The sequence below is a fragment of the Hemitrygon akajei genome, chromosome 7 (assembly GCF_048418815.1).
Source record: "Hemitrygon akajei chromosome 7, sHemAka1.3, whole genome shotgun sequence".
NCBI lineage: Eukaryota > Metazoa > Chordata > Chondrichthyes > Myliobatiformes > Dasyatidae > Hemitrygon > Hemitrygon akajei.
Genome location: NC_133130.1, coordinates 143,047,445 through 143,073,837, shown reverse-complemented (window position 1 = coordinate 143,073,837; position 26,393 = coordinate 143,047,445). Strand labels below are relative to the sequence as shown.

The following is a 26,393-nucleotide window of genomic DNA, read 5'->3' as shown; positions in this document are numbered from 1 at the left end:
CTCTGCCTCTTGCTTCAATTTAAAAGCAAGACGTTGCCCGAATTAGAGAGAAATACCTGCATGGAGAGGTAGAACAACTTAGTTTGTTCTCTGTGGATCATTGGAGGCTGAACAGTGACCGTATAGAACAGGGCTGCCCAACCTGGGGCCCATGGACCCCTTGCTTAATGGTATTGACCCACGGCGAAAAGGTAGGGAAACCCTGTTATAGAAGTATATCAACTTGAAGAGTTATCAGGGCAATTAGAAAATGACAATCAAACAAGGAAGAGTCAACATGAACTTAAGGCAGAGGAAGCCAGTTTGACAAGAATGCTGGAGTTTTCAGAGACTGTATTTAACAGAATAGACACAAGGTCTTTGGATGGAGCAATGAGCTGTGTATGGAGCACAGATGGATTTTTTCATACATTGCTGTACGTTAGTTCATTAAGCAAAATTAGTTCACAGCATAATCAGAGATAGTGTATCAGTGTGGATTAGGTATTAGCTAATGGAGAGGAAAGAGAGAAAGGAATAAATGAGTAATTTTTATGTTAGGAACTGTGACTTGTGCGGTGACGCAGAGGTCAATGCTGGGCCCCAGTTGATCTCGGTCCAGATTAATGATTTGGATGAGGAAATGAAATGTAAATATCCAAACCCACTAATATACATAGCCAGGTTATTGTGTGGGCTGCAGGGAGAACTCACGGGGTTATTGACTGGCTACGTTCTCGTGCTAGGGAGTGGCAGGTGCGACGAAGTGGGGGGAAATCTGAGGTTAACTGCTCAGTCACCGACATGGAGTGCTTTTGAAATGGTGAGCGCTCGTGAAGCGTTGGAGTTCAGAGAAACCTGTGCACTCCCATATACAAATTACTGAAAGCAGAAGCTCAGGTACAGAGGACTATGAGGAAGGCAGTAATACAAGATCAGGCACCATACACTGGCTTTAATTGCAAGAGGATTTTGCTCAGTTATGAAGATTCTTGAATGGACTTTGTCTAGAACAATGTGCAGAGTTTGGTCCACCCCACCTCAGGACAGAAAGACTTTCCCCTCTCTCTACAGCAGTGGTTCGCCGGACTATTTTCTGGTCTGGGAGGGTGGGGCTCTCATTTGAGAAGAGCTTGTGCAGGTTGGCCCAATCTCTCAAATGTAGGAGAAAATGAGAGGACCTTCTTGAGAAGTACTACGTTTCTCAGAAGGTAAATACTTCCCCTGGTTGAAACTGGGGGATCATAGATGCAAAGTAAAAGGTCAGTTACTTAGTATAAAGAATGAAGGAACTTTCCGCTGATGGAATATTTGGAATTCTCGAACTTACGAGGGTTCTGGATGCTCGTTACTATGTTTGAGATGGAGCTGGGCAGAATTTTGGGTCTGAAGGGTATCAAGGAGTTGTCCAGGGAAGTGTCCCGGAGCACAAGTAATTCAGCCGTGGTCTTGTTGATGGTGCAGCAGGCCCAAGGGCCGAATGGCCTCCTCCTGCTCAGATTCCTCATGTCTTCATCTGTCTTCAGCAGAGTGGGCTTTCTGGCACCAGAGTCTTTCACCCACTGGAACTGCTCCATCAGGAATGGGCTGGGAGCACAGATGGACACTGGCCACACCCCAAGGTCCAGGTCTTTAGCTCTCCTGTTTCAGTCGAGCTGTGGCACAGGGTCTGTCCAACCATGTTGGTAATAGCTCAGATACATCCTGTGCACGAAGATCAGGACAATACCGTCAGACCAGTTGCTGTACCCTCACTCTGCCCTCAGCAATGGCCTGAAACTGATCACTGACAGGGCTACAAAGAGCCCCACACTAATAGCCTGTCTGATGATGCCCAGTGTGGTTCCTTCAGAAATGCCACCAGAACAGATTGTTCTACTCAACCTGGCCATAAGCGATGGATTCAGGAGGGAGGTGAGAATGACTGCCCTGGACATCATTTGTCACAGTGACTGCTGTTTCTGCCCCGATGACTGCTTCTAGAACTCCCCCCACCCCCGCCCACCACCAAGGTCGGACTGGCCACTGTGTTTATCCCTGCACTTCTCTTCGAACAAGGATGTGACGTTTGCAATTTCCCAGACTGGTGCGAGATGCTCGTTTATTTCCTTAGCCCTGCCCTCCCCCTGATCTGTGGATTTCCTCCTTGTTCTTTCCCTTTCCTTACTCACACGGCTGATAAGTGAACTGGTTACACCAGCGTTTCCACAGAGAGGGAGATGCTGCAGGAGGAAGAAGCAGTTGAGATACACTGATAAAGAGGACGTGCTAGAAGGGCCAGCTGTACTGAGAGTGGGATACATCCAGAGGGGCTGTTGGGGGAAAGGGAGGATATTGAAGAGGCACTGGCCACAATGGTTCAGACATTTACAGACTCAGAATGGAGTCTGCACACTTACCCTCCACATTGAAGTGTGATTGTTTTGTTTTTATGATTCAGTTGATCTGGAACAATAACTCCATCTGTCCTTGGATGCTGTTTGACTTGCTAAGCACCTCCCATATTTCCTGTTTAAGTGCTGGAATGGATGGGGTGGGACCTTGTAAACAGTAGAGGCTGGGATTGTTCCCCTTGGAACAGAGGAGATCTGGTGTAAGAGTATTTAAAGCCAGGAAGAGTTAAAGGCAGGTGTGGACAGACATTGCTCCCCACTGGTGGTCAGGGAACAGGCCACACAGAACAAGGGTGGCCCAGGTAAGATGCTTTTAATGTGATGAGTGGTTCAGGTGTGGCAGGGGATAGTCGTGTGGGGCTGGGTGATGGCCTGAAAGGAAGGAGTTTGCGGGGCTATGCAGAGAAGGAGTGGGAGCCCTTGATCATTCTCCTGTGGATGAATTTTTACAATTTCAAAAATAAACTTTAGTCATGATGAAAAATATATACAAGAGGAAAGGAACAGTGTAAAAACCTTTACATTCTCAGTCGATGCGTTATGTCGCGTCAGAGAGAGAGAAAAACAGTATGAACAAACATAGCACCATTTCCACAACGTGGACCCCTGAGGTGAGATCCCGCTTTCAGTGTTCACGGGGATTCCCCACCCAATTCCTGCCCCTCCTTGTGTGGTAGAAGAAGAAGCCTAAACTGTGGTCCTTCCCCACAGAGCCTTGGCTTTGGATGCACCGAGCTCCAGACATTTGCATGCACCTGCACTGCGAGATGTCTGCAAGGGAACGCTGCCGACTGTCCCAGTCCATGCTGCAGGTGTAAGTACTGGAGGATGGACTGGAGATCGGTGGGCCGAAAGCTGTATCATGAGCACGGCCAAGAGTCCAACCATTGTCAGTGGAATCACCGTGCCTTCTCCGTAAGGTCTGGGTGATACCCCTGTCTGATGAGTGCTTTCCCAATCAGGACTCGACTCAACACTCACTGTCTACATGCACCAGCGGGTAGTTGTTAATCAGCCATGTGGTTTCAACAGCCTGGCCCCGTGGTGACCTCCGCACCAGTCTCCAATCGTTAGACGGGTCCGACAGAGAGCAGGAGTCACAAGACAGGTTCTGTTAGTCACTGGTGATGTCGACATAAAATCCCCACTCCATAAAAGCCAACATTTTGTCTTCACAGACAAGGTTTGACCCCCGGAAACTCCTGTATAAAAATATGTGGGAATAAAATATTTCCAGAATTAATCAGAGGTTTATTTTATATTACAGTAGTCCATTGGAAACTGGTCTAAAAACATACAAACTAAACTCAAACAGCTGACAAGTTAAAAACTGCTCCCTGACAGTCAATGAAGAGGAAATTAATGCGCTTTATGTTCCTATTTGGAATAAGCCCTTCCTCTGCCTTTTATCTGTTTCGTTATCTATTTATATTGCAAATATTCTGCTGTTGTCACTGATTTTGGACCAACTCGGAGTTGCCGCAGAGTTCAGTGAAAATGCTTTGTCATTGTAATGATTAGCGTAAACTCCCGCTACCAGAACTTTAAAGCCATCATTTCCGGTGTGGCCTTTGGTGTCCATGTTTATATTGAACTTCCCCAATGACAAACTCATGTGAACCGCCATGAGCTTAAGGTAGAAGTGCTTGAGAACTGGCAGCGTGCCCCGAAGCAGATGAGGAGCACTGTATAAGCAATTACTTTGGGCCATTTCTGATCCTCTCAGGAGCCTATGCCATGCATGTTTTTGAAGTGCCTGGTAGGGAACGCCGCCAGGCATTGGGGAATAATTTACAAGCTTTGTAAATTATTTCCAGTGTGGAGCATTCAAGCAAGATGGGACAGTGCAACTTGTGACAGCAGCGAGTGGTGTTCAAATTCGCAGCAAAACTGAGCGTGCCGATTGCAGAGTGGTGGGTAATACTGGCAGGGGTATCTTACCCAAGGTATGGTGCTCAGTTGATGATGATCTACTTGAAAATGGTATCCTAATAATAGATATGGTCATAGAGAGATACAGGCCTTTCGGCCCCCTGAGTCTGTGCCGCCCATCAGCCTCCCATTTGCACCAATCCCACTCTTAAGTCTCTCTGATTATCTCCCACTCCCACAGATTCTACCCCTCACCTGCGCATCGGGGGGGGGGGGCAACCTACCGTGACAAATTAGCCTATCAATCTGCACGTCTTTCAATGTGGGAGGAAACTGGAGCACCCACGAGGTCACGGGGAGGATGTGCAAAACTCCGTGAAGAACAGCCGAAGTCGGGACTGGTCTCGGGTCATTGGAGCTGTGGGGGAGCAGCTCTGCTAAACACATCACTGCATATTTCTACTGAATCTTTCTCCATACACCACCTTGAGGTCATCAAAGAAGAACAAGACCGGGAGTGGCGGGGAGAGCTTGCCCAAAGAAGAATTTTAAACCCACAGAGAACCCTACCACATTGCATTTCCTGTTGAATTTCATGATTACATTTATAATATTATTGTTTAAGATAGGTCATTCGTTAATACGCTATTCCAATAAATTATGTTTATCCAAGAGGAGACATTAGCTCCCAAGATGGGCTTGAGGCTCCATGGTAGTGAAGCATTTAGCACGGCGATATTACAGGTTGGGGTATTCCGGAGTCTGGAGTTCAATTCCGGCACCGATCTGTAAGGAGCCTCTGCTTATCTTCCCCACGGAATGCATGGGTTTTCCCCAAGTGCTCCAGCTTCCTTCCACGGTCCAAAGTTGTACAGGGTAGGTTAATTAGTCATTGTAATTTGTCCTGTGATTAGGTTAAGGTTAATAGGGGTTGTGGGGTTGATGGAGCGGTGTGGTTTGAAAGGATGAAAGCCAGCTCCACGATGGATTGCTAAATAGATATATGGCATTTAGACCAGGTCTAGTACAATAATTCCTCTCTCCACCCAAACTCCTACACCTACACACACCCCTGTGAACACGGATTTTGTAAAGTTGTCAAGTTTCAGACAGTTGTATGACTGCTCAAGAGTTTACAATATTTATTGCAATAGTTCTTCAAACGTCAATCACCCAACCCATTTTTAATGTTTTGTCCTCGGAGTACGTCACATTTATAATACTGAAGGCAACTTTTTGCAGAATTCTCTTTGTCCGGGTTCAAAAGGCACTCCCACTGATTCAGGAACCACACTATCCAACAGTTGGGTGCCTAGAGAGTTTTCAGCTAAACCTGTATCACTACAAGAGCAGGCAAGCAGCCCGCTCAAGGGTTGGGAGGTTCATAATGTGCTCCGTTATGTGGTGAGGGACCCTCTTTGCCTAGAAGTGAATGGTAGGAAGGTCAGCAATTGATTCCATCAATCTGATCAGCTTCCAGAGAGAGATGGATATGGGCACAAGTTGACAGAGTGTACCAGCTGATATACTCTCCACAAGATTATCACTGCCAGTGGGTGTTCGAGCAGGTCACCTCAATGTCTTCAGCAACACCTCCCAAATCCAAGGCCAGAGAAAACAGGATCAGCACATATCCACACCACTGCTTTCACTTCTCTCCCAGTAAAACACTATCTGTGTCCATCAATATTCCTTTATCTTCATCTCATCAAAATCATGGAACTCACCACAAAGAGCACATTTAGGGTCCTTCAGGAGATGTGTTGCAGTAGCTTAGAAATACTCAGCAGTCCCATCCATAGTTATATTGACATCACACCCATTGCCACCAGTCTCCATCAAATCAGTCTGCATTCAAATGCTGTGGCAATTAATGCCCAGGACTCTAGCACCATTACAGGCCCATAGCCCCATCACTGTTCCAATCTCCTTAACACTCACTCATTTCCTTGACACTCTCCATCATTTGCTTCCCCTTCCATGCAGTTTTATGATTCATTTCAATATCCTCTCAGTGGTGGGCTCCATATTCATTCTTTCTTCTGCTGCATTGTTTGACTTCTGAATTCCTGGTGAAGTTAACCGCCTGTACTTTTGCTTTTGTATGCGAGTGGTAGCACTCTCCCTTTCCCTATCAAAACCTTCCACTATTTTAAAGTTCCCCATTGGACTACTTCACAGACTTTGTTTGTCAATGAAATTGAAAGTTCAAAGTAAATTTGTCATCAAAGTACTTTACAATGTGTCACCGTATTCTACCCTGAGATTCATTTTCTTGCAGGCATTCACAGTAGAACAGACAAATACAACAGAATCAATGAAAAACTACACACAAAGACTGACAATCAAAATGCAAAAGACAAGCAATACAAATGTAAAAAAAAACAATAAAAATAGTATTAATAAATAGATATATAAATAAATAGTGCAGAGAACACAATTTGTAGAGTTCTTGAAAGTGAGCCAGTAGGTTATGGAATCAGTTCAGTGTTGAGGTGAATGAAGTGAACTCTGGTGGTTCTGGAGCCTAATGGTTGAAAAGTAATAACTGGAAGCCAAATCCAGCTCTCATCTTCACCAAGGGATGTCATTTTAACATTTAGTGCCCACCTTTACAAGCCTCACTTTTTTTCTGTAATAGATCTGCCAGAATAGAGCATCCATGTGTGGTTTAATCAGTGGTCAATCAAGGTTTAGAATAATTCCCTGCTATTCAATTCTTGTTGTCTGGAGACCATTGTTAAAGAATAATCCCTACCACCCAGTTTGCCTCGTTTCGCTGCAAGACAAGTTTTGGAATTTGGTACACTTGTACTTACAGATCCTTCTGATCCTCTGCACTACACAGATACCCAACGGCACAGCTGAAATGCATCTTAAAGGTTTGTGCATAGAAAAATCCATTGGAATGAGTTACAGTTAAGTATTCAATCCAGGTTTTCTACTGGCTCATTCAATGCCCCAAATAGTACTGGGGGCTGAAATCCGATTGAAAAGTTCAGGGGTTAAGTGGGAAGTTCAAGACTGGGCTGTGTCGTTCATCATCTTCTGTAGAAATAAGCTGTCCACAGTGATCAGTTAGAAGGTATGATTTAATTTGGCTTTGTGTGTGAATTGCTCCTGAATTCCAGAACTCTGGAAATAAGTTCTATCTTGTAATCTCTTTTAGTGTTCAAGTGACACGCACTGCATTTCAAATATCTGTGAATTACTTCTAGCAGGTTGTCCATTTATGGGTATATACGAGCTATGAATAGTTTATATATTAAAGAAGTACAGAGCTCCTGGCTGAAATTAGTGAGTTTATCCACAGACACAATGGAGTGGGGTACAGGCTAGAGTCTGAACCATAGGTGAAGATAATTTATATGTTCAACAGGAGATACCAGTGAGTGGGTTATAAATAAAGGGCTATGGGTAAACCTAGTAATTTCTAAGGTAGGGGCATGTTCGGTACAACTTTGTGGGCCGGAGGGCCTGTATTGTGCTGTAGGTTTTCTATGTTTCTAAAATGGCTGGCTATATTTTATTGGGAGTTTGAGGAGATTTGGTTTGACACCTAAAATACTTGAAACTTCTACAGATGTACTGTGGAGAGCATTCTAACTGGCAGCATCACTATATCACCATCTGGTAAGGGTGACTGGGGGTGGAGAGGAGTGCGGGGGCTGCTACACAGGATTGAAAGAAACTACAGAAAGTTGTAAAATGACTCAGCTCCTTTATTGGTACGAGCTTCTGTAGTACCCAAGGACTGATGCCTCAGAAAGGCAGCATCTGTTATTAAGGACCCCCTTCACCCAAGAGATGCCCTCTTCTCATTGTTACCATCAGGTAGGAGGTACAAAAGCCTGAAGGCTCACACTCAGAAATGCAGGATCAGCTTCTTCCCTCTGCCATTGATTCCTAAATGGACATTGAACCCATGAACACTAACTCACTTTTTTATCATTTCTGTTTTTGCACTATTTTTGATTTAACTATTTAATATGCATTACTTACAGTAAGTACTTACTGTACTGGATTTTACTTACTATAAAAACACTTACTGTAATTGATTTTTTTCTATATTACAATGTATTGCATTGTACTGCTGCTGTTCCTAACTTAACAAATTTCACGATGATATTAAACCTGATTCTGATTCCGTTAATGACAAATCTAATGAGGGTAGGGTCTGGAGCTGGAAGTGTTGGAGAGCCTCGAGCCACAATGTAAATTGTTGGTGGTGGGAGAGAAGCTTGTGTGGTTTATATGCTGCAGAACAGAGGTAAACTAATTGAAGTATTGCATTGCGGTACAGAATTTAACATACAGCCTGGATTCACATTCGTAGACTCAGCTGCAACAATAGTCTGCTGGAGGAACTCAGCTGGTCAGGCAGCATCTGTGGGAAGGGAAAGAAATTGTTGACGTTTTGGCTCGATCATCGAGACCGTGAAGTTTCATCCCAAAGTGTCAACGATGCCTTCCCCACCACAAATCCTAAGTTTCCCTTGCAGATTGTTTGTTGCTCTAGATCCCAGCATCTCCAATCTCCTGAGTCTCCTCCAATTCTTCTCATTTGTAAATGGAATAACATATATTAGAAATTAGTTACACCTTAGCATTTAAGAGAATAGTTTGCATAGTATACTGTTAATCTACTGTACCGAATGGAAGTTAGTGAAATTTTTTTTCAATAAAATGTGGAAAGGAGGACTAGGGTGTGGTGTGGAATATACTGGAAGGTTAAGGGTGCAAGGTCCCTTTAGTTCTAAGAAAGTGTTTTGAAGAAGTGTTATGGAAACTCCCACCTTTCCTTGGTTGGTGGGCTAATGAGTGACGTTAAACACAGAAGACACAAAGAAAAGTTGTGAAACACAGAGCAGTAGGAAATGCCTCTATCCACTCAGAGTTCGTGCTTTAATTAACCAAGTCAGGGCACCTCAGAGAATGGTGGAGGAAAAACTGGGCTAGAATTGCAGGTGGGTGTCCGCAGCGGGAGTGATCGGCTGTGACGCACGCAGGGAAGGTGTTGAGTTTGATATTGAGGCTGCAGCGTGCCCAGAAGGACAAGATGGTGCTCCACAAGCTTGCGTTGAGTCTCACGTAGCAGAAGGTCACGGGGTCTTGGTAAGAGTGAGATGAAAAAGTGAAGTAGAAAGTGGAAGCTCAGCGTCTCCTCTTCAAACTGCACACACACGTCATGCAAATCAGCGTTATAAACACTGAACTCAGTACACTAGACTGGAAGTAGTACACATGAATAGCAGCTTCAAATAGAAAGAGTGCTTGGGGCCATGAATGCAGAGAAGTGAAGAGCTAAAAGGGCAGGTGTCACATTGCCTGTGGTTGCATGGGGAAATGCTGCATAAAGGGTTGTGGTTGGTGTACAGGGAAGAACAGACTGGGGAGTTGCCAAGGAAACAGTTCAGCTGATCCTTCACTTTCCTTTCTAGATCTCTGTGCCTCCACTTCCGAGAGAAGGCTAGTGACAAACATCCATTAGAAACACACAGATACCTTGACTTTTTGCCCTCTCACATGGCCTCCTGTGAGGAATCTTTTCCATTCTGTGCTTCCTGTGCCCTCGTCAAGGTCTTCGGACATGGCCCAAGTTCGGAGAGAGGGACACTGAGGTCGATAGTTCACAGAATTTAATGTGAATAGGATTTTACTGGAAAGGAAAACAATAAACGCTAGGCCAAACAGGGCCATTAACTAAAACTCTCAAATGGTAAATGAGGTGCCAACGCCGCAGCTAAAAGGAATATCTAGATATAAAATATAGTGTCCAGCATCAGTCCACTCGATAGTCCACGTTCTCAGGCCAGGCCAAATGTAAGGAGGCAATGTAACATTGCTGTGCTTGTTCGAGTCTCGAGTCTCGACAAGACTCCAGTGAAAAGAAGGGGGTTAAATAAGGCCATAATGAAACAATAATTAGCTGAAATGTGCACATTCATGAGCGCAATGGCTGAATCTGTCTGTAGAACCCACAGCAGAGTCCGTGGTTGTGACAGCACCAGCGCGTTGGCTGTAATGTTGATGCAGATACATCTGAAATACCCTCCTCCTTTGGAAATGGCCTCCTCTCCACCATCGTGCATCCAGCCCTTTACTGTATCTGATCCCTTCTCCTCACAAAGAGAACAAGAACAGAGATTTCCCTGGTCTAGAACTTGCACCACAGGAGATTTCATATTCAATGAGTCATCTTTCTACTCAATGACCCTAACTATCTTTCCAGATTAAGCTCCCATTCAATTAAATTTCTACCAATCTAGCGGCATGCACTTGGTGTTCACAATGTGCTGTCGTCTGCTCTGGAGAAAGCAAATGCAGATAACGTAAAAATTTGGCAAAGCGACAGCATTCAGTTCAGAAAGCCAATTCTCAGAACTCCTGTGGCCTTCCACTTCAATTCTCCAAGCTATTCCCCCTGTGACCTATCCACTTGTGGTTCTTGCACTGTTGGAACAAGGAAAAAGTAACCACATCTTCCTTCTGGGCACATTACCGTCGTCTGAACCCAATGCTGAATTCTGCAACTTTAAACAAATTTTCTCGGTTTAAACCATAAATGACTAGTTCTGTGGTAGGGAATCCATTGATAATATGGGATCTATGTTTCTCTTTCCATTAACCCGGCCTGATATGCCTTAGGTTCATCTCAAAGTTCAAATTAAAATTCATTATCAGAGTACATACCGGTCACCGCATACAACCCAGAGATTCTTTTTCTTGAGGCATACAAATCTGCATTCTATAACTTTTCATTTGATTGTGTTTTCCCCCTCTAACTGCCCTCATTTCATGTCTTTATTTTTGTCCTGACGAAGGGTCTTGGCCCAAAACGTCGACATTGCTTCTCCCTATAGATGCTTCCTGGCCTGCTGCATTCCACCAGCATTTTGTGTGTGTTGCTTTATTTTTGTGTTACCTCTGCTTAACTGTCTTAATTAATCCATCAACCAGTTGGTACATCAAAAACTTGGCAAAGTGGTAAACTTGTAAATTGGTTTATTATTGTCACATGTACTGAGCTACAAGGAACAACTTGCGTTATGAATCCGTTACAACAGTGCATTGAGGTAGTGCAATGAAAAACGGAGTAAAGTGTAATGAGCCACAGTTACAGAGCAAGTGTAGTGCAGGTGGACAATAAGGTGAAGGTCTTGTAGTGCAGGTGGACAATAAGGTGAAGGTCTTGTAGTGCAGGTGGACAATAAGGTGAAGGTCTTGTAGTGCAGGTGGACCTTGTGGTGAAAGGTCTTGTAGTGCAGGTGGACAATAAGGTGAAGGTCTTGTAGTGCAGGTGGACAATAAGGTGAAAGGCTTTGTAGTGCAGGTGGACAATAAGGTGAAGGTCTTGTAGTGCAGGTGGACAATAAGGTGAAAGGCTTTGTAGTGCAGGTGGACAATAAGGTGAAGGTCTTGTAGTGCAGGTGGACAATAAGGTGAAGGTCTTGTAGTGCAGGTGGACCTTGTGGTGAAAGGTCTTGTAGTGCAGGTGGACAATAAGGTGAAAGGCTTTGTAGTGCAGGTGGACAATAAGGTGAAGGTCTTGTAGTGCAGGTGGACAATAAGGTGAAGGTCTTGTAGTGCAGGTGGACCTTGTGGTGAAAGGTCTTGTAGTGCAGGTGGACAATAAGGTGAAAGGCTTTGTAGTGCAGGTGGACAATAAGGTGAAGGTCTTGTAGTGCAGGTGGACAATAAGGTGAAGGTCTTGTAGTGCAGGTGGACCTTGTGGTGAAAGGTCTTGTAGTGCAGGTGGACAATAAGGTGAAAGGCTTTGTAGAGCAGGTGGACAATAAGGTGAAGGTCTTGTAGTGCAGGTGGACAATAAGGTGAAGGTCTTGTAGTGCAGGTGGAAAATAAGGTGAAAGTTCTTGTAGTGCAGGTGGACAATAAGGTGAAGGTCTTGTAGTGCAGGTGGACAATAAGGTGAAAGTTCTTGTAGTGCAGGTGGACCTTGTGGTGAAAGGTCTTGTAGTGCGGGTGGACAATAAGGTGAAGGTCTTGTAGTGCAGGTGGACAATAAGGTGAAAGTTCTTGTAGTGCAGGTGGACAATAAGGTGAAGGTCTTGTAGTGCGGGTGGACAATAAGGTGAAGGTCTTGTAGTGCGGGTGGACAATAAGGTGAAGGTCTTGTAGTGCGGGTGGACAATAAGGTGAAAGTTCTTGTAGTGCAGGTGGACAATAAGGTGAAAGTTCTTGTAGTGCAGGTGGACAATAAGGTGAAAGTTCTTGTAGTGCAGGTGGACAATAAGGTGAAGGTCTTGTAGTGCAGGTGGACAATAAGGTGAAAGTTCTTGTAGTGCAGGTGGACAATAAGGTGAAGGTCTTGTAGTGCGGGTGGACAATAAGGTGAAAGTTCTTGTAGTGCAGGTGGACAATAAGGTGAAAGTTCTTGTAGTGCAGGTGGACAATAAGGTGACAGGTCTTGTAGTGCAGGTGGACAATAAGGTGAAGGTCTTGTAGTGCAGGTGGACAATAAGGTGAAAGGTCTTGTAGTGCAGGTGGACAATAAGGTGAAAGGTCTTGCAGTGCAGGTGGACAATAAGGTGAAAGTTCTTGTAGTGCAGGTGGACAATAAGGTGAAAGTTCTTGTAGTGCAGGTGGACAATAAGGTGAAAGGGCTTGTGCAGGTGGACAATAAGGTGAAAGTTCTTGTAGTGCAGGTGGACAATAAGGTGAAAGGGCTTGTGCAGGTGGACAATAAGGTGAAGGTCTTGTAGTGCAGGTGGACAATAAGGTGAAAGTTCTTGTAGTGCAGGTGGACAATAAGGTGAAGGTCTTGTAGTGCGGGTGGACAATAAGGTGAAAGGGCTTGTGCAGGTGGACAATAAGGTGAAAGGTCTTGTAGTGCAGGTGGACAATAAGGTGACAGGTCTTGTAGTGCAGGTGGACAATAAGGTGACAGGTCTTGTAGTGCGGGTGGACAATAAGGCGAAAGTTCTTGTAGTGCAGGTGGACAATAAGGTGAAAGGCTTTGTAGTGCAGGTGGACAATAAGGTGAAAGTTCTTGTAGTGCAGGTGGACAATAAGGTGAAAGTTCTTGTAGTGCAGGTGGACAATAAGGTGACAGGTCTTGTAGTGCGGGTGGACAATACGGTGAAAGGTCTTGTAGTGCAGGTGGACAATAAGGTGAAAGGTCTTGTAGTGCAGGTGGACAATAAGGTGACAGGTCTTGTAGTGCGGGTGGACAATACGGTGAAAGGTCTTGTAGTGCAGGTGGACAATAAGGTGAAAGGGCTTGTGCAGGTGGACAATAAGGTGAAAGTTCTTGTAGTGCAGGTGGACAATAAGGTGACAGGTCTTGTAGTGCGGGTGGACAATAAGGTGAAGGTCTTGTAGTGCAGGTGGACAATAAGGTGACAGGTCTTGTAGTGCGGGTGGACAATAAGGTGAAGGTCTTGTAGTGCAGGTGGACAATAAGGTGAAGGTCTTGTAGTGCAGGTGGACAATAAGGTGAAAGTTCTTGTAGTGCGGGTGGACAATACGGTGAAAGGTCTTGTAGTGCAGGTGGACAATAAGGTGAAAGGTCTTGTAGTGCGGGTGGACAATACGGTGAAAGGTCTTGTAGTGCAGGTGGACAATAAGGTGACAGGTCTTGTAGTGCGGGTGGACAATACGGTGAAAGGTCTTGTAGTGCAGGTGGACAATAAGGTGACAGGTCTTGTAGTGCGGGTGGACAATACGGTGAAAGGTCTTGTAGTGCAGGTGGACAATAAGGTGACAGGTCTTGTAGTGCGGGTGGACAATAAGGTGAAAGTTCTTGTAGTGCAGGTGGACAATAAGGTGAAAGGGCTTGTGCAGGTGGACAATAAGGTGAAAGTTCTTGTAGTGCAGGTGGACAATAAGGTGACAGGTCTTGTAGTGCGGGTGGACAATACGGGGAAAGGTCTTGTAGTGCAGGTGGACAATAAGGTGAAGGTCTTGTAGTGCAGGTGGACAATAAGGTGAAGGTCTTGTAGTGCGGGTGGACAATAAGGTGACAGGTCTTGTAGTGCAGGTGGACAATACGGTGAAAGGTCTTGTAGTGCAGGTGGACAATAAGGTGAAGGTCTTGTAGTGCAGGTGGACAATAAGTTGAAAGTTCTTGTAGTGCAGGTGGACAATAAGGTGAAGGTCTTGTAGTGCGGGTGGACAATACGGGGAAAGGTCTTGTAGTGCAGGTGGACAATAAGGTGAAGGTCTTGTAGTGCAGGTGGACAATAAGGTTAAGGTCTTGTAGTGCAGGTGGACAATAAGGTGAAGGTCTTGTAGTGCAGGTGGACAATAAGGTGACAGGTCTTGTAGTGCAGGTGGACAATAAGGTGAAGGTCTTGTAGTGCAGGTGGACAATAAGGTGAAAGGTCTTGTAGTGCAGGTGGACAATAAGGTGAAAGGTCTTGCAGTGCAGGTGGACAATAAGGTGAAAGTTCTTGTAGTGCAGGTGGACAATAAGGTGAAAGTTCTTGTAGTGCAGGTGGACAATAAGGTGAAAGTTCTTGTAGTGCAGGTGGACAATAAGGTGAAAGTTCTTGTAGTGCAGGTGGACAATAAGGTGAAAGTTCTTGTAGTGCAGGTGGACAATAAGGTGAAGGTCTTGTAGTGCAGGTGGACAATAAGGTGAAAGTTCTTGTAGTGCAGGTGGACAATAAGGTGAAGGTCTTGTAGTGCAGGTGGACAATAAGGTGAAGGTCTTGTAGTGCAGGTGGACAATAAGGTGAAAGGTCTTGTAGTGCAGGTGGACAATAAGGTGACAGGTCTTGTAGTGCGGGTGGACAATAAGGCGAAAGTTCTTGTAGTGCAGGTGGACAATAAGGTGAAAGGCTTTGTAGTGCAGGTGGACAATAAGGTGAAAGTTCTTGTAGTGCAGGTGGACAATAAGGTGAAAGTTCTTGTAGTGCAGGTGGACAATAAGGTGAAAGGTCTTGTAGTGCAGGTGGACAATAAGGTGACAGGTCTTGTAGTGCGGGTGGACAATAAGGTGAAAGTTCTTGTAGTGCAGGTGGACAATAATGTGAAAGTTCTTGTAGTGCAGGTGGACAATAAGGTGAAAGTTCTTGTAGTGCAGGTGGACAATAAGGTGAAAGGGCTTGTGCAGGTGGACAATAAGGTGAAAGTTCTTGTAGTGCAGGTGGACAATAAGGTGACAGGTCTTGTAGTGCGGGTGGACAATAAGGTGAAAGGTCTTGTAGTGCGGGTGGACAATACGGTGAAAGGTCTTGTAGTGCAGGTGGACAATAAGGTGACAGGTCTTGTAGTGCGGGTGGACAATACGGGGAAAGGTCTTGTAGTGCAGGTGGACAATAAGGTGAAGGTCTTGTAGTGCAGGTGGACAATAAGGTGAAGGTCTTGTAGTGCGGGTGGACAATAAGGTGACAGGTCTTGTAGTGCAGGTGGACAATACGGGGAAAGGTCTTGTAGTGCAGGTGGACAATAAGGTGAATGTCTTGTAGTGCAGGTGGACAATAAGGTGAAGGTCTTGTAGTGCGGGTGGACAATAAGGTGACAGGTCTTGTAGTGCAGGTGGACAATACGGTGAAAGGTCTTGTAGTGCAGGTGGACAATAAGGTGAAAGGCTTTGTAGTGCAGGTGGACAATAAGGTGAAGGTCTTGTAGTGCAGGTGGACAATAAGGTGAAGGTCTTGTAGTGCAGGTGGACAATAAGGTGAAGGTCTTGTAGTGCAGGTGGACAATAAGGTGAAAGTTCTTGTAGTGCGGGTGGACAATAAGGTGAAAGTTCTTGTAGTGCGGGTGGACAATAAGGTGAAAGTTCTTGTAGTGCAGGTGGACAATAAGGTGAAAGTTCTTGTAGTGCGGGTGGACAATAAGGTGAAAGTTCTTGTAGTGCAGGTGGACAATAAGGTGCAAGGTCCTGTGTAGGTAGACAATAAGGATAAAGTTCCTGTATAGGTGGACAATAAGGTGAAAGGGCTTGTGCAGGTGGACAATAAGGGGCAAGCTCGTTGTGCAGGTAAACAATAAGGTGAGAGGACTTTATTAATGAGCTTTCTTTGGTATGGCATCAATTGGGGCTGATAGGGAAAATGGATCAGGCATAATGAACTGGCAGAGCAGACTCGATGAGCCAAATGGCCTAATTCTGCTCCTATATCAAATATTCAAAGTACATTTATTATCAAAGTATGCATAAATTATACAATCTTGAGATTTGTCTACTTACAGGCAGCCACAAAACTAGAAACACAAAAGAACCAATTAATAAAAAGGAAGTCTAGCACCTAATGCATAATGAAAGAGAAAAAAACACACAAATCATGCAAACAATAGAAGCAAATAGCAGCATTCCGAACCAAATTGAGTCCATAGACCCAAATCCCTGGAGCAGCCAGAGTAGGCCCAAAGCCTCAGTCTCAAGTTCAGCATATAGTGGGGCAAACCACCCTGAAGATCACAGACACGAAGCACGTAGCAGTGGGATCAGTCTCACAGTCTCAGTGCCACAGAGAGTAGGCCCTTGCCTTCAGTCCCGGCACCCTGCCTTCCTTCTGGTCTACTGTGGTTGGAACAGCACTGACTATTGGTAACGTTCTCTCATAGGAACTTATCAACCCTATCAATCTCAACACCACTGATGCAGACAGGAGAAGGTGCACCACCCACCCCCCTTCCTGAAGCCAATGATCTGCTCATTTGTTTTGCTGACATTGGGGGGAGGAGATTGTTCCCACGACATTGTATCCTGAAGCTTTCTATTTCCTTCCTGAACTCTGACGTGCCATTATTTGCAGATGACAGTATTTGCCATTATTTGCAGAGCAGAGTCTGGCCAGACGGTTATGATTCTACAGGGAGTAGAGTAGGGGACTGAGGACTCAACCTTGGGGAGCTCCAGTGTTAGGAATAATCAGGACAGAGGTGTTGCTATCTGTCCTTACTGATTGCAGTCTGATGGTCAGGAAGTCAAGGATCTAGTTGTGGAGGGATGTGTTGAGTTTCAGGTCTCGGAGTTTGCTTGGAATTATTGTATTGGAGTCATTAAATAAAAGTCTGACGTGGGTGGCTTTACATTTCAGATGCTCCCGAGGTGAGTGTAGAGCCAGGGAAATGGCATCCACCATAAACCTGTTTCAGTGGCATTCACATTTTAGTGGGTCAAGGCTGAAGGTAGTCAAAGAAAAGTACAGCACAGAAAGAGGCCATTGGGCCCTTTGAGTCCATGCCAAAACCATTTAAACTGCCTACTTCCATTGACCTGCACCGGGATTATAGCCCTCCATACCCCTACAATCCATGTACCTATTGAAACTTCTCTTAAACATTGAAATCGAGCTCATATGCACCACTTGTGCTGGCAGCTCGTTCCACACTCTCACGACCCTCTGAGTGAAGAAGTTTCCCCTCATGTTCCCTTTAAACCTTTCACCTTTCACCCTTAACCCATGACCTCTAGCATGGGTCCCACCAGTCAAACCTGCCACATTCAGCCTCCCAAAGCACTTCACAATGGTGGGTGTCAGAACCACCAGGTGGAAGACACATTACCCAGTTTTTCTTGGGTCCTGGGATGATTGTGGTCTATTTAAAGCAGGTGGAACATCAGAATTAAATAGTAAGAAGTTAAAAATATCTGCAAATACCCACGATCACTGAATTGTGCAGGATCTAAGGACACAGTCAGTTTATCCCCACAGCAACCCTGACCCCACCCTCCGAATATTTTGACTAGTTTCTATTACCATTTCCAACAACTGCAGGGTTTTATTTACTTTTGGCATTACTATTGTTCATTAATCATATTTTAGGGGACTTGGAAGCTGGAAACATATTTTCATGATTTATAAAACGCGGTAACCGGCATTGTGGCATTGCTACGTGAAAGACTGTAATGATAACCTCTCAGAATGGGTGGGTAGCTGCCAAAATAGCATGAATTTGTCTACTTTATAGGCAGTGACAACACCGCCTATTTCTTGGAATGGTAAGAACCTAAATAGGCTCGAGCAAATGGGGTGTGTAATTGACATGAACGGCCAATGATATCAAACAGATCAACAGACCAGACAAGGCAAGAGGGGCTGTTTGATAAAACAGAGATCTCTTCAATATCTATAAATACCTACGGACTAAACTGAGGTCTCTAAACTAAACACAAGGTCAACCAGAAATAAAATAGGGGAAGTTTCTTATCCAGTCAGTGATTAGAACTTTAATCTCATGGGACAATCATCATGGGGAGTGAAATGAGTATGCAGTAGTAGAGGGTGTGGAATGGTAGCGTGAAGAGAAACAGACTGAAAAGCTGGCTTACGTGGAGCGCAATCCATAGGGGGACAGGATGATCCACCTGGCCAAACGGCCTCTTTCTCCGCTCTGCAACGCAGAGTGGGTCCCGACCCCAGGGCTGTCGGTGTGGGGTTTGCACGTCCTCCCTGTGGCCATGTGGGTTTCCTCCAGATGATCTGGTTTCCTCCCGCCGTCCCAAAGACGTGCGCTTCCTGCGGGCGAACTGATTTAAGCGAGGGCAGGGAGGGAGGTGAAGTGGGGAAACAAGCGAGGAGTGGGACTGACGCGAGTGCCCCGAGGGCTGGCAGAGACTGAATGGGCTGAACGGCCTCCTTCAGGTGCGCTTCTGTGTATAAGTTGGAGTCTCAGTGAACACCCGCCGGTGCGTAGCTGGGCGCTGCCCATCAATGTATGCTTACTCCTAACTAAACTGGACCCTGCAAGTTATTGAATTGTGGGCGGCTAGCTGTTAGTGATTAACCCAATACAGCGCCCGAGGGAGTGACTGTGATATGGTAGCAGTCACTCAGTCAACACATATGTTTGGTGCTGAGCAGTCATCGTGCAGTGAGAAAGGACACTGGGGAGAGGAAGTGGTTTTACTTCTAAGCTTCTGTGACTCTGCATCTTTTTTCTACACGCAGTGACTGTGTTAAGCTCAGGCTGTCGTGTTAACGGAGGCTGCGGGAGCTACGTCGGACTGGTGCACGGGGGGGTGGGGTGTGAGCCGCAAACCAACTTGTCAAAGTACAGGTGCTTGACTCTGCCTGTAAGGTAGGTGTAAGGGATGGAGAGGGGTGTGTGTATTTACGGGGAGCGCTGTCAGTCAGGCACGTAAGCAGGCATCTGCTCTGGCCCGTAGAGTCACAGCCAGTACACGAGAAAGATTCCTTTCATTGTGCCACACTCGGTATCTCCCGATTGGAAGCAAATTAGTCTCTGGGTGTGCCGGCAGCTGATGTTCCACAGCTGGAAAGCAGTCAAGCAGGGCCTCTTGCTTATATTGTTTCACCGTGTTGGGGGTGACGCTGTAGGCAGCAGGGCTTCTTCAGGGTTAAAGCACATAAGGGAGACCTTAACAAAAGTTCCAAGTGAGGAGAGAGAAAGAGATTCTTACTGTGTAGTTAGGAAGCTGTGATCTATTAATGAAAAGGCAGAAGGGCTGAGCTGTCTCTCTGCCCCAGCAGAGAACGGATGATTAGAGAGGAAGCCCTGGGGGTTAGTTCCAGCAGCCGGAGGGGAGCAGTGAGGGAAAGCTAAGGGACTTTATGGGGAGAGAAGCCGACTCCTGAGAGTGAAGGGCATACGTGTGTGAGCTGCAGTTCCCTGTTTGGAAGGGGAGGGCAGGGGAGGGGGGTGGGGTTGCCTGAGCTGATGTTACCCAATGTTACTGGAGTAAAGACTCAGTTCACTTGGTATTGGCCTGGCTTTGGTCACATCCATTGTACAGACAGCGCCAGACCATGGGGGCTCCGAATCTCCCCACTCCAGCTGGGGCTTACGGACAATGCACCTGCGTGTGTGAGTGTTCAGGTTCAAGGTGCATTGATTATCCAAGTATGTATCCCATACACAGCCTTCAGATCCGTCTTCTTACAGGCAGCCACAAAACAAGGAACGCTACAGACTCCATGAAAAAACCCACACGATCAAGCGTGAAAAAAGGATAAATCGTGCAAGCAATAAAAAAACTGAACAAGGAACGCACAGAATGTGAGCCCCAGAACCCCGAAAATGAGGCCACAGCCTCAGAGCCAGTTCAGTGCTGAGGCAAGCAAGGCCTCACTGAGTACTCAGCTGAACACCAGAGTGCCCCTCGCCCCTGGCCTCCATGCCGTTATCTTCTTAATCTGACTTGGCGCTAAAATCAGTTCAACATGGGTTTGTTTTGCGCTTCTGGGCCCAGGCCCACCACTTCAATCCAGCCTGATGTTTCCACCAGCCCCAAGTCCCCTCCAGCACTGCCCGTCGCCGCCGTGCTTGCATTCTTGAGTGCCCAGTCCAACGAATCCTTCAGGATACCGCCAAAATGGCAGGTCGTACAGTCGGCTCAAAAGCACGACCCCCAAAGGGAAATTGCAGGCTGCAGAGTGCAGTAAAATACATATTCAGTAAAATAGTTAGTGGCTTTGTTTGCTGCCTGCGAAATGTCACCATGTCTTACCACTGCATCTAGCATGGGCCATAACACCAATGAAGGTGGAGCTATTGTCCACGCAGACGAGACAGAACAGGACCTGGAGCTGGAGCAAGGCGGTGCTCCCACTGAATCAGTAGTGGGTTGGCACGGCCCCAGACAGGTAACGTTCAAGCTGCGACCCCTGGCATGAGCAGAGAGAGGTGAATGAGTTGAACACCATTATGTCTGGTGACCTTCCTCAGTAACAAGGTCAGTGGCCACAGAGGGAGAACCTCGAGTTAGATGACCACTGTGCAACTCTGCTCCACAGCAGTGTCAAATCCCTCAAACTGGCCCCCTTCACTTTCGCACTGTGATTAATCAACCACTTTAATTCACGTTGGTACTTGTATTCTTCCCTTCCTGATTCTATTTTAGTTCCCCAAACATAAAACACTCTTTGTGACAACTTCTTCCATATTCTAACCATGCTCTGCATAAAGTTTCTTTCAAATTCAAAACTTTAACCTTTACTTTTCGATTCCCTCACAAATGGAAACTCTGCCAAGCCTTTTCAAAATCCCCTCACCTCTCACTCTTCACTTTCCCGTAACAGCTCACCTTATCCGTTCTGCTGGCCGTGACAACCTTTCTCCTTAAGTGTTATCAAATAAAGCATTTACTTGTTATCTTTACTGCTTTCATTATTCTATGTTATATCGGAACCAGAACCATGCAACAAGGTGTCAGTAATGGGGATACAGTGATTCAGTTAGCAGAGCTGTTTGCCTCACAGGTCCTGGGACCCCGGTTCAGTGCTGTCAGAGTGGAGTCTGCGAGCTCCCCCTATGACTGTGTGTGTGGAACCCCAGGTGCTCTGGTTTTCTCCCAGATCTCAAAAGGCATGCAGTTGGTCGGTAAATTGGCCACTTTAAGTTGGCCCTGGTGTGCAGGGCAGTGGTAGAATCTGGGTGGGGTTGACGGGGAATGAAAAAGGATCGGTGTAAGATGATTGGTTGCTTAACCCAGTGGAACGTTCGGCCCATCTCTGTGCGGCTTGGTTGTGTGGAGCAATGAGAGAGGGTGGAACTGTAATGCAAGAGCTGAGGGAGGGATTTTTTAAGAAGAGCTCAAGATTCCGGGGCTCTGATATTGGAGGGAGGACACTGAGACAGACAGATATGTTGGTAATGAAGGGCGCCGGCTTAACGTAACTGACTGAAGCTCCAAAACAGAGAGAGAGGTATTCAGTAGATCCAGTTCGTTCTGGTGAAAGGTTATCGATCTGTTAATTCATTAACAGGTTCTGCTCTCACTGGCATGTCCAGCATTCATTTCCCATCCCTAACTGTGTTCACTGAGCTACCTCCTTGAACCTGCTGAAGTCCATTAGTGCTGCTGTGGTGTCAGTGGGCCGGGAGTTCTGGGCTGGACAAACGGCAATGCTGGAGGAGTAGAGAAGTATTTCTAAGTCGGGACTCTGTGCATCTTGGAGCTGGAAAGCATTCATAGTTCCCCTTTCCACAAAGACTGGCTAATCCACCCAAGTATTTCCAAAATATGTTGTTATTATTTCCAAATTCCAGCAGGATTTCGTGCTTGTGTGGCGGATGAGAGTTACCCCAGAACAATATAGCGATCCAGAATGCACTGACACTGGGAAGAGATTCAACAATAACTTTTAAAGAGTTGGGGAAGATAGATACTTAAAAGCTGAACTTTTTCTGAGCCCGTGAATTAAAGCAAAAGTCCGCAGCAAATTATCTCATGCTGGTGAAGTGCCTCCCAATGGTTTTATCAGATGACTATTATTAGAACTTCGAAAGTTCTTCATTTATTTTAAAAGCACTTTATCCAGAAGTTGTGAAATATAAAAGCCCTTTGTGAAATAGAACCTATTTTCTAAGGTAACATGGCAGAGTACTAAATAAGAAGCTGTCAGGTAATGAATTGGCTCCCTTTCATTCTGGAGTGACTTGTGCACTGGGTCCCTCCTACCTCTGGCCCCCCCGGTGGGAGAGAACTGCAGCCTCTGCAGTTTCAGCAGGCCAGCCCGTCGCAGCTGAGTGCGTGCTGGTTGGGGAAGGGGAGGAGCCAGACCTCTGAAGAGCAGAAGCAGCTCTCTGCAACAGGACTTCCTGATATTGTGTGGACAGAGTACGGCTTCTCAGCGGTGGCTGGCTGGGCTTAAAGAAGCGCCCGGGACCCTTTGCTGGGACGGCGTTCGGGGCCGAGCCCGCGTTTTGGAGGGTGAGTGCCGGTCTGGCAGATCCAGTGGCCTTTCCTTGCCTCACCCTGCAGGAGTTGTAGCTGCAGTCTGACTCCAGAGCTGTGGGATTACTAGTGCCTGTACCTCTGCGCTCGACCCTGCCTTCCTTCCCTCAGCTTCTCAGCCCTTCTCCTCCGTACCATTTTAGCCATGCTGCTGGTCACCTGCCCCGGTGCCGTCTGGTTATACTTTAAGGGTTGTGGGATGGATGTGCAGTGTTGTTTAAGCCCTTCTTCTTGTGCTTGTTTCAGGCAGCTGGGTGACCGATTCCGGGGGGAGCTGAAGTGAGAAGACCTCCGATGGAGCCGGAGCACAAGCAGAGGATATTGGCGGTCACCTCCCCGCTGAGGGCCGCCTGCCGCATCCGCCACAAGTGCCTGGTTCTGAAGAAGAAGCGGATCAGCGTCGAGCAGCGGGAGGCCAGGGACGGGGAGAGGCCGGGGCCGGCGGGCGAGAGCAGGCTACCCGGCAAGAGCAGGGCCAAGTCGGCCGAGTACTTCACCTTCGAGAAGGTCCCCGTCAAGTCCTCGCGGAGACGCCGCTCGCAGAAGAAGTGCAAAGTGCTCTACCCAAACGGCGGCAGGAAGTACCTGCCCGAGGAAAAGAAAAGCAAGGCCAAGAACTGCCTCTTACTGCTGAGCATCATCGTCTTCTTCCAAATATACAACGCCATCGAGAATCTAGACGATAACGTGCTAAAGTACGACCTCATGGGGCTGGAGAAAACACTGAAGCGGGAGGTCTTTGGCCAGACAGTTGCCATTGACAGTATGATGGATCTGCTGAAGGAGTACCTGGCCACTCACATCCACAACAAGCCCCTGGTCCTGTCTCTCAACGGCCCCGTCGGAGTGGGGAAGAGCCTGGTGGGCAGACTGCTGGCCAAGCACTTCCGCGCAGTGCTGAGCGACGACCTGGTCTACCAGTATTTCGTGCTGCATCACTGCCCGTCCGAGGGCGACATCAGCAGCTGCCAGCGGGAGCTGGCGCTCGGCATCTCCGAGATGGTGAACCGGGCCGAGGAGGAGGAGAAGATCCCCGTGCTCATCTTTGACGAGGTGGAGTTCATGCAGCCGGCCCTCCTGGACATCCTGCACGGCTACTTCCAGTCCAACCAGACCAGCGAGTTCCTCAATGTGGTGTACATCCTAATCAGCAACTACGGCCAGGGCGAGATAACCAAGTTCATTCTCCACAACGCTTCCAGTGGAGTGGCGAGACAGCTGGCCAGATCGGAGGAGCTCCTGTTCAGTGTCCAGTCCACGCTGGTTCACATCCACCCATTGTGGAATCACGCCGATATTGTCCCCTTCTCCTTGCTGGAGAGGGACCATATTTTGGAGTGTTTTTTAGAAAAGATGATGACGGAAGGATTCTACCCAGACACTGCCCACCTGGACAAGCTGTCCAGTGAGCTGAATTATTACTCTGTTGGAGAGATCCAGTACTCTGTTAACGGCTGCAAGTATGTAGACTCCAAAGTAAACTTGTTGCATTGACAGCCAAGTCTAATGCTCAACAATAAACTGCAGTCTGTCAGGGATCAGTGAGAAATACCACATGCCACTGGGTCAGTCTCTGGGTTCATTCAGTCTGTTGTCTCTGGTCACCCGTGTGTGTACATTTACTGGGAGAAATGGTCGACGGGACAGAGGGTTTGGATACTCGCTCTCTGCAGCAGTTCTGACCGGACTACGCAATGGACTTTGATTAACTCTGTGGGAAGGGCAGGACAGCTTGTGAGGTTTCTGCCCACTGTTAAATTTCTGTCAAGGAAAATGTTTGATGATACTAAAATGAAGTAACCATTTCAAAAGCAAAGTGAGTGGATGTGAATATTGTGTCTCAGACCAGTGCCTGTATTCGGTCTATGCAGAACTCTACACTGTGACTGAGGTGGTGTTACAGTGTCTGTACTGAGCTGGTCTGGTGTTACAGTGTCTGTACTGAGCTTGCCACCGTGGCTGGTCTGGTGTTACAGTGTCCGTACTGAGCTTGACACAGTGACTGGGGTGGTGTTACAGTGTCTGTACTGAGCTGGTCTGGTGTTACAGTGTCTGTACTGAGCTTGACACAGTGACTGGGGTAGTGTTACACTGTCTGTACTGAGCTGGTCTGGTGTTACAGTGTCTGTACTGAGATCGACACCGTGGCTGGTCTGGTGTTACAGTGTCTGTACTGAGCTTGACACAGTGACTGGTTTGGTGTTACAGTGTCTGTACTGAGCTGGTCTGGTGTTACAGTGTCTGTACTGAGATCGACACCGTGGCTGGTCTGGTGTTACAGTGTCTGTACCGAGCTGGTCTGGTGTTACAGTGTCTGTACTGAGCTTGACACAGTGACTGGGGTGGTGTTACAGTGTCTGTACTGAGCTTGACACTGTGACTGGGGTGGTGTTACAGTGTCTGTACTGAGCTGGTCTGGTGTTACAGTGTCTGTACTGAGCTTGACACAGTGACTGGTCTGGTGTTAGTGTCTGTACTGAGCTGGTCTGGTGTTACAGTGTCTGTACTGAGATCGACACCGTGGCTGGTCTGGTGTTACAGTGTCTGTACTGAGCGGGTCTGGTGTTACAGTGTCTGTACTGAGCTTGACACTGTGACTGGGGTGGTGTTACAGTGTCTGTACTGAGCTTGACACTGTGGCTGGTCTGGTGTTACAGTGTCTGTACTGAGATCGACACCGTGGCTGGTCTGGTGTTACAGTGTCTGTACTGAGCTTGACACCGTGGCTGGTCTGGTGTTACAGTGTCTGTACTGAGCTTGACACAGTGACTGGTCTGGTGTTACAGTGTCTGTACTGAGCTTGACACAGTGACTGGTCTGGTGTTAGTGTCTGTACTGAGCTGGTCTGGTGTTACAGTGTCTGTACTGAGCTTGACACAGTGACTGGTCTGGTGTTAGTGTCTGTACTGAGCTGGTCTGGTGTTACAGTGTCTGTACTGAGCTTGACACTGTGACTGGGGTGGTGTTACAGTGTCTGTACTGAGCTTGACACTGTGACTGGGGTGGTGTTACAGTGTCTGTACTGAGCTGGTCTGGTGTTACAGTGTCTGTACTGAGCTTGACACTGTGACTGGGGTGGTGTTACAGTGTCTGTACTGAGCTTGACACAGTGACTGGGGTGGTGTTACAGTGTCTGTACTGAGCTGGTCTGGTGTTACAGTGTCTGTACTGAGCTTGACACCGTGGCTGGTCTGGTGTTACAGTGTCTGTACTGAGCTTGACACTGTGACTGGGGTGGTGTTACAGTGTCTGTACTGAGCTGGTCTGGTGTTACAGTGTCTGTACTGAGCTTGACACAGTGACTGGGGTGGTGTTACAGTGTCTGTACTGAGCTGGTCTGGTGTTACAGTGTCTGTACTGAGCTTGACACCGTGGCTGGTCTGGTGTTACAGTGTCTGTACTGAGCTTGACACAGTGACTGGGGTGGTGTTACAGTGTCTGTACTGAGCTGGTCTGGTGTTACAGTGTCTGTACTGAGCTTGACACAGTGACTGGGGTGGTGTTACAGTGTCTGTACTAAGCTGGTCTGGTGT

General features: G+C 46.9%; 1 protein-coding gene across 10 annotated transcripts in view; it reads left to right on the top strand.

Moving 5' to 3' along the window:
* The window catches only part of tor4aa (torsin family 4, member Aa), a 35,399-nt gene extending 10,723 nt beyond the window's left edge, over positions 1-24,676 (top strand). For 5 of the 10 annotated variants that reach the window (XM_073052156.1, XM_073052157.1, XM_073052153.1 and 2 more), the window contains one exon: positions 23,107-24,676. In XM_073052156.1, coding sequence (XP_072908257.1) covers positions 23,155-24,354 — 1,200 coding nt within the window. In that variant the 5' untranslated portion in view covers positions 23,107-23,154 and the 3' untranslated portion in view covers positions 24,355-24,676. Of the gene's footprint in view, positions 1-2,556; positions 2,675-18,982; positions 19,242-22,679; positions 22,837-23,106 lie in introns of those variants that run through there. The other 5 variants (XM_073052159.1, XM_073052162.1, XM_073052154.1 and 2 more) reach the window with 5 other exon arrangements.
* Positions 24,677-26,393: the final 1,717 nt, after the last annotated feature.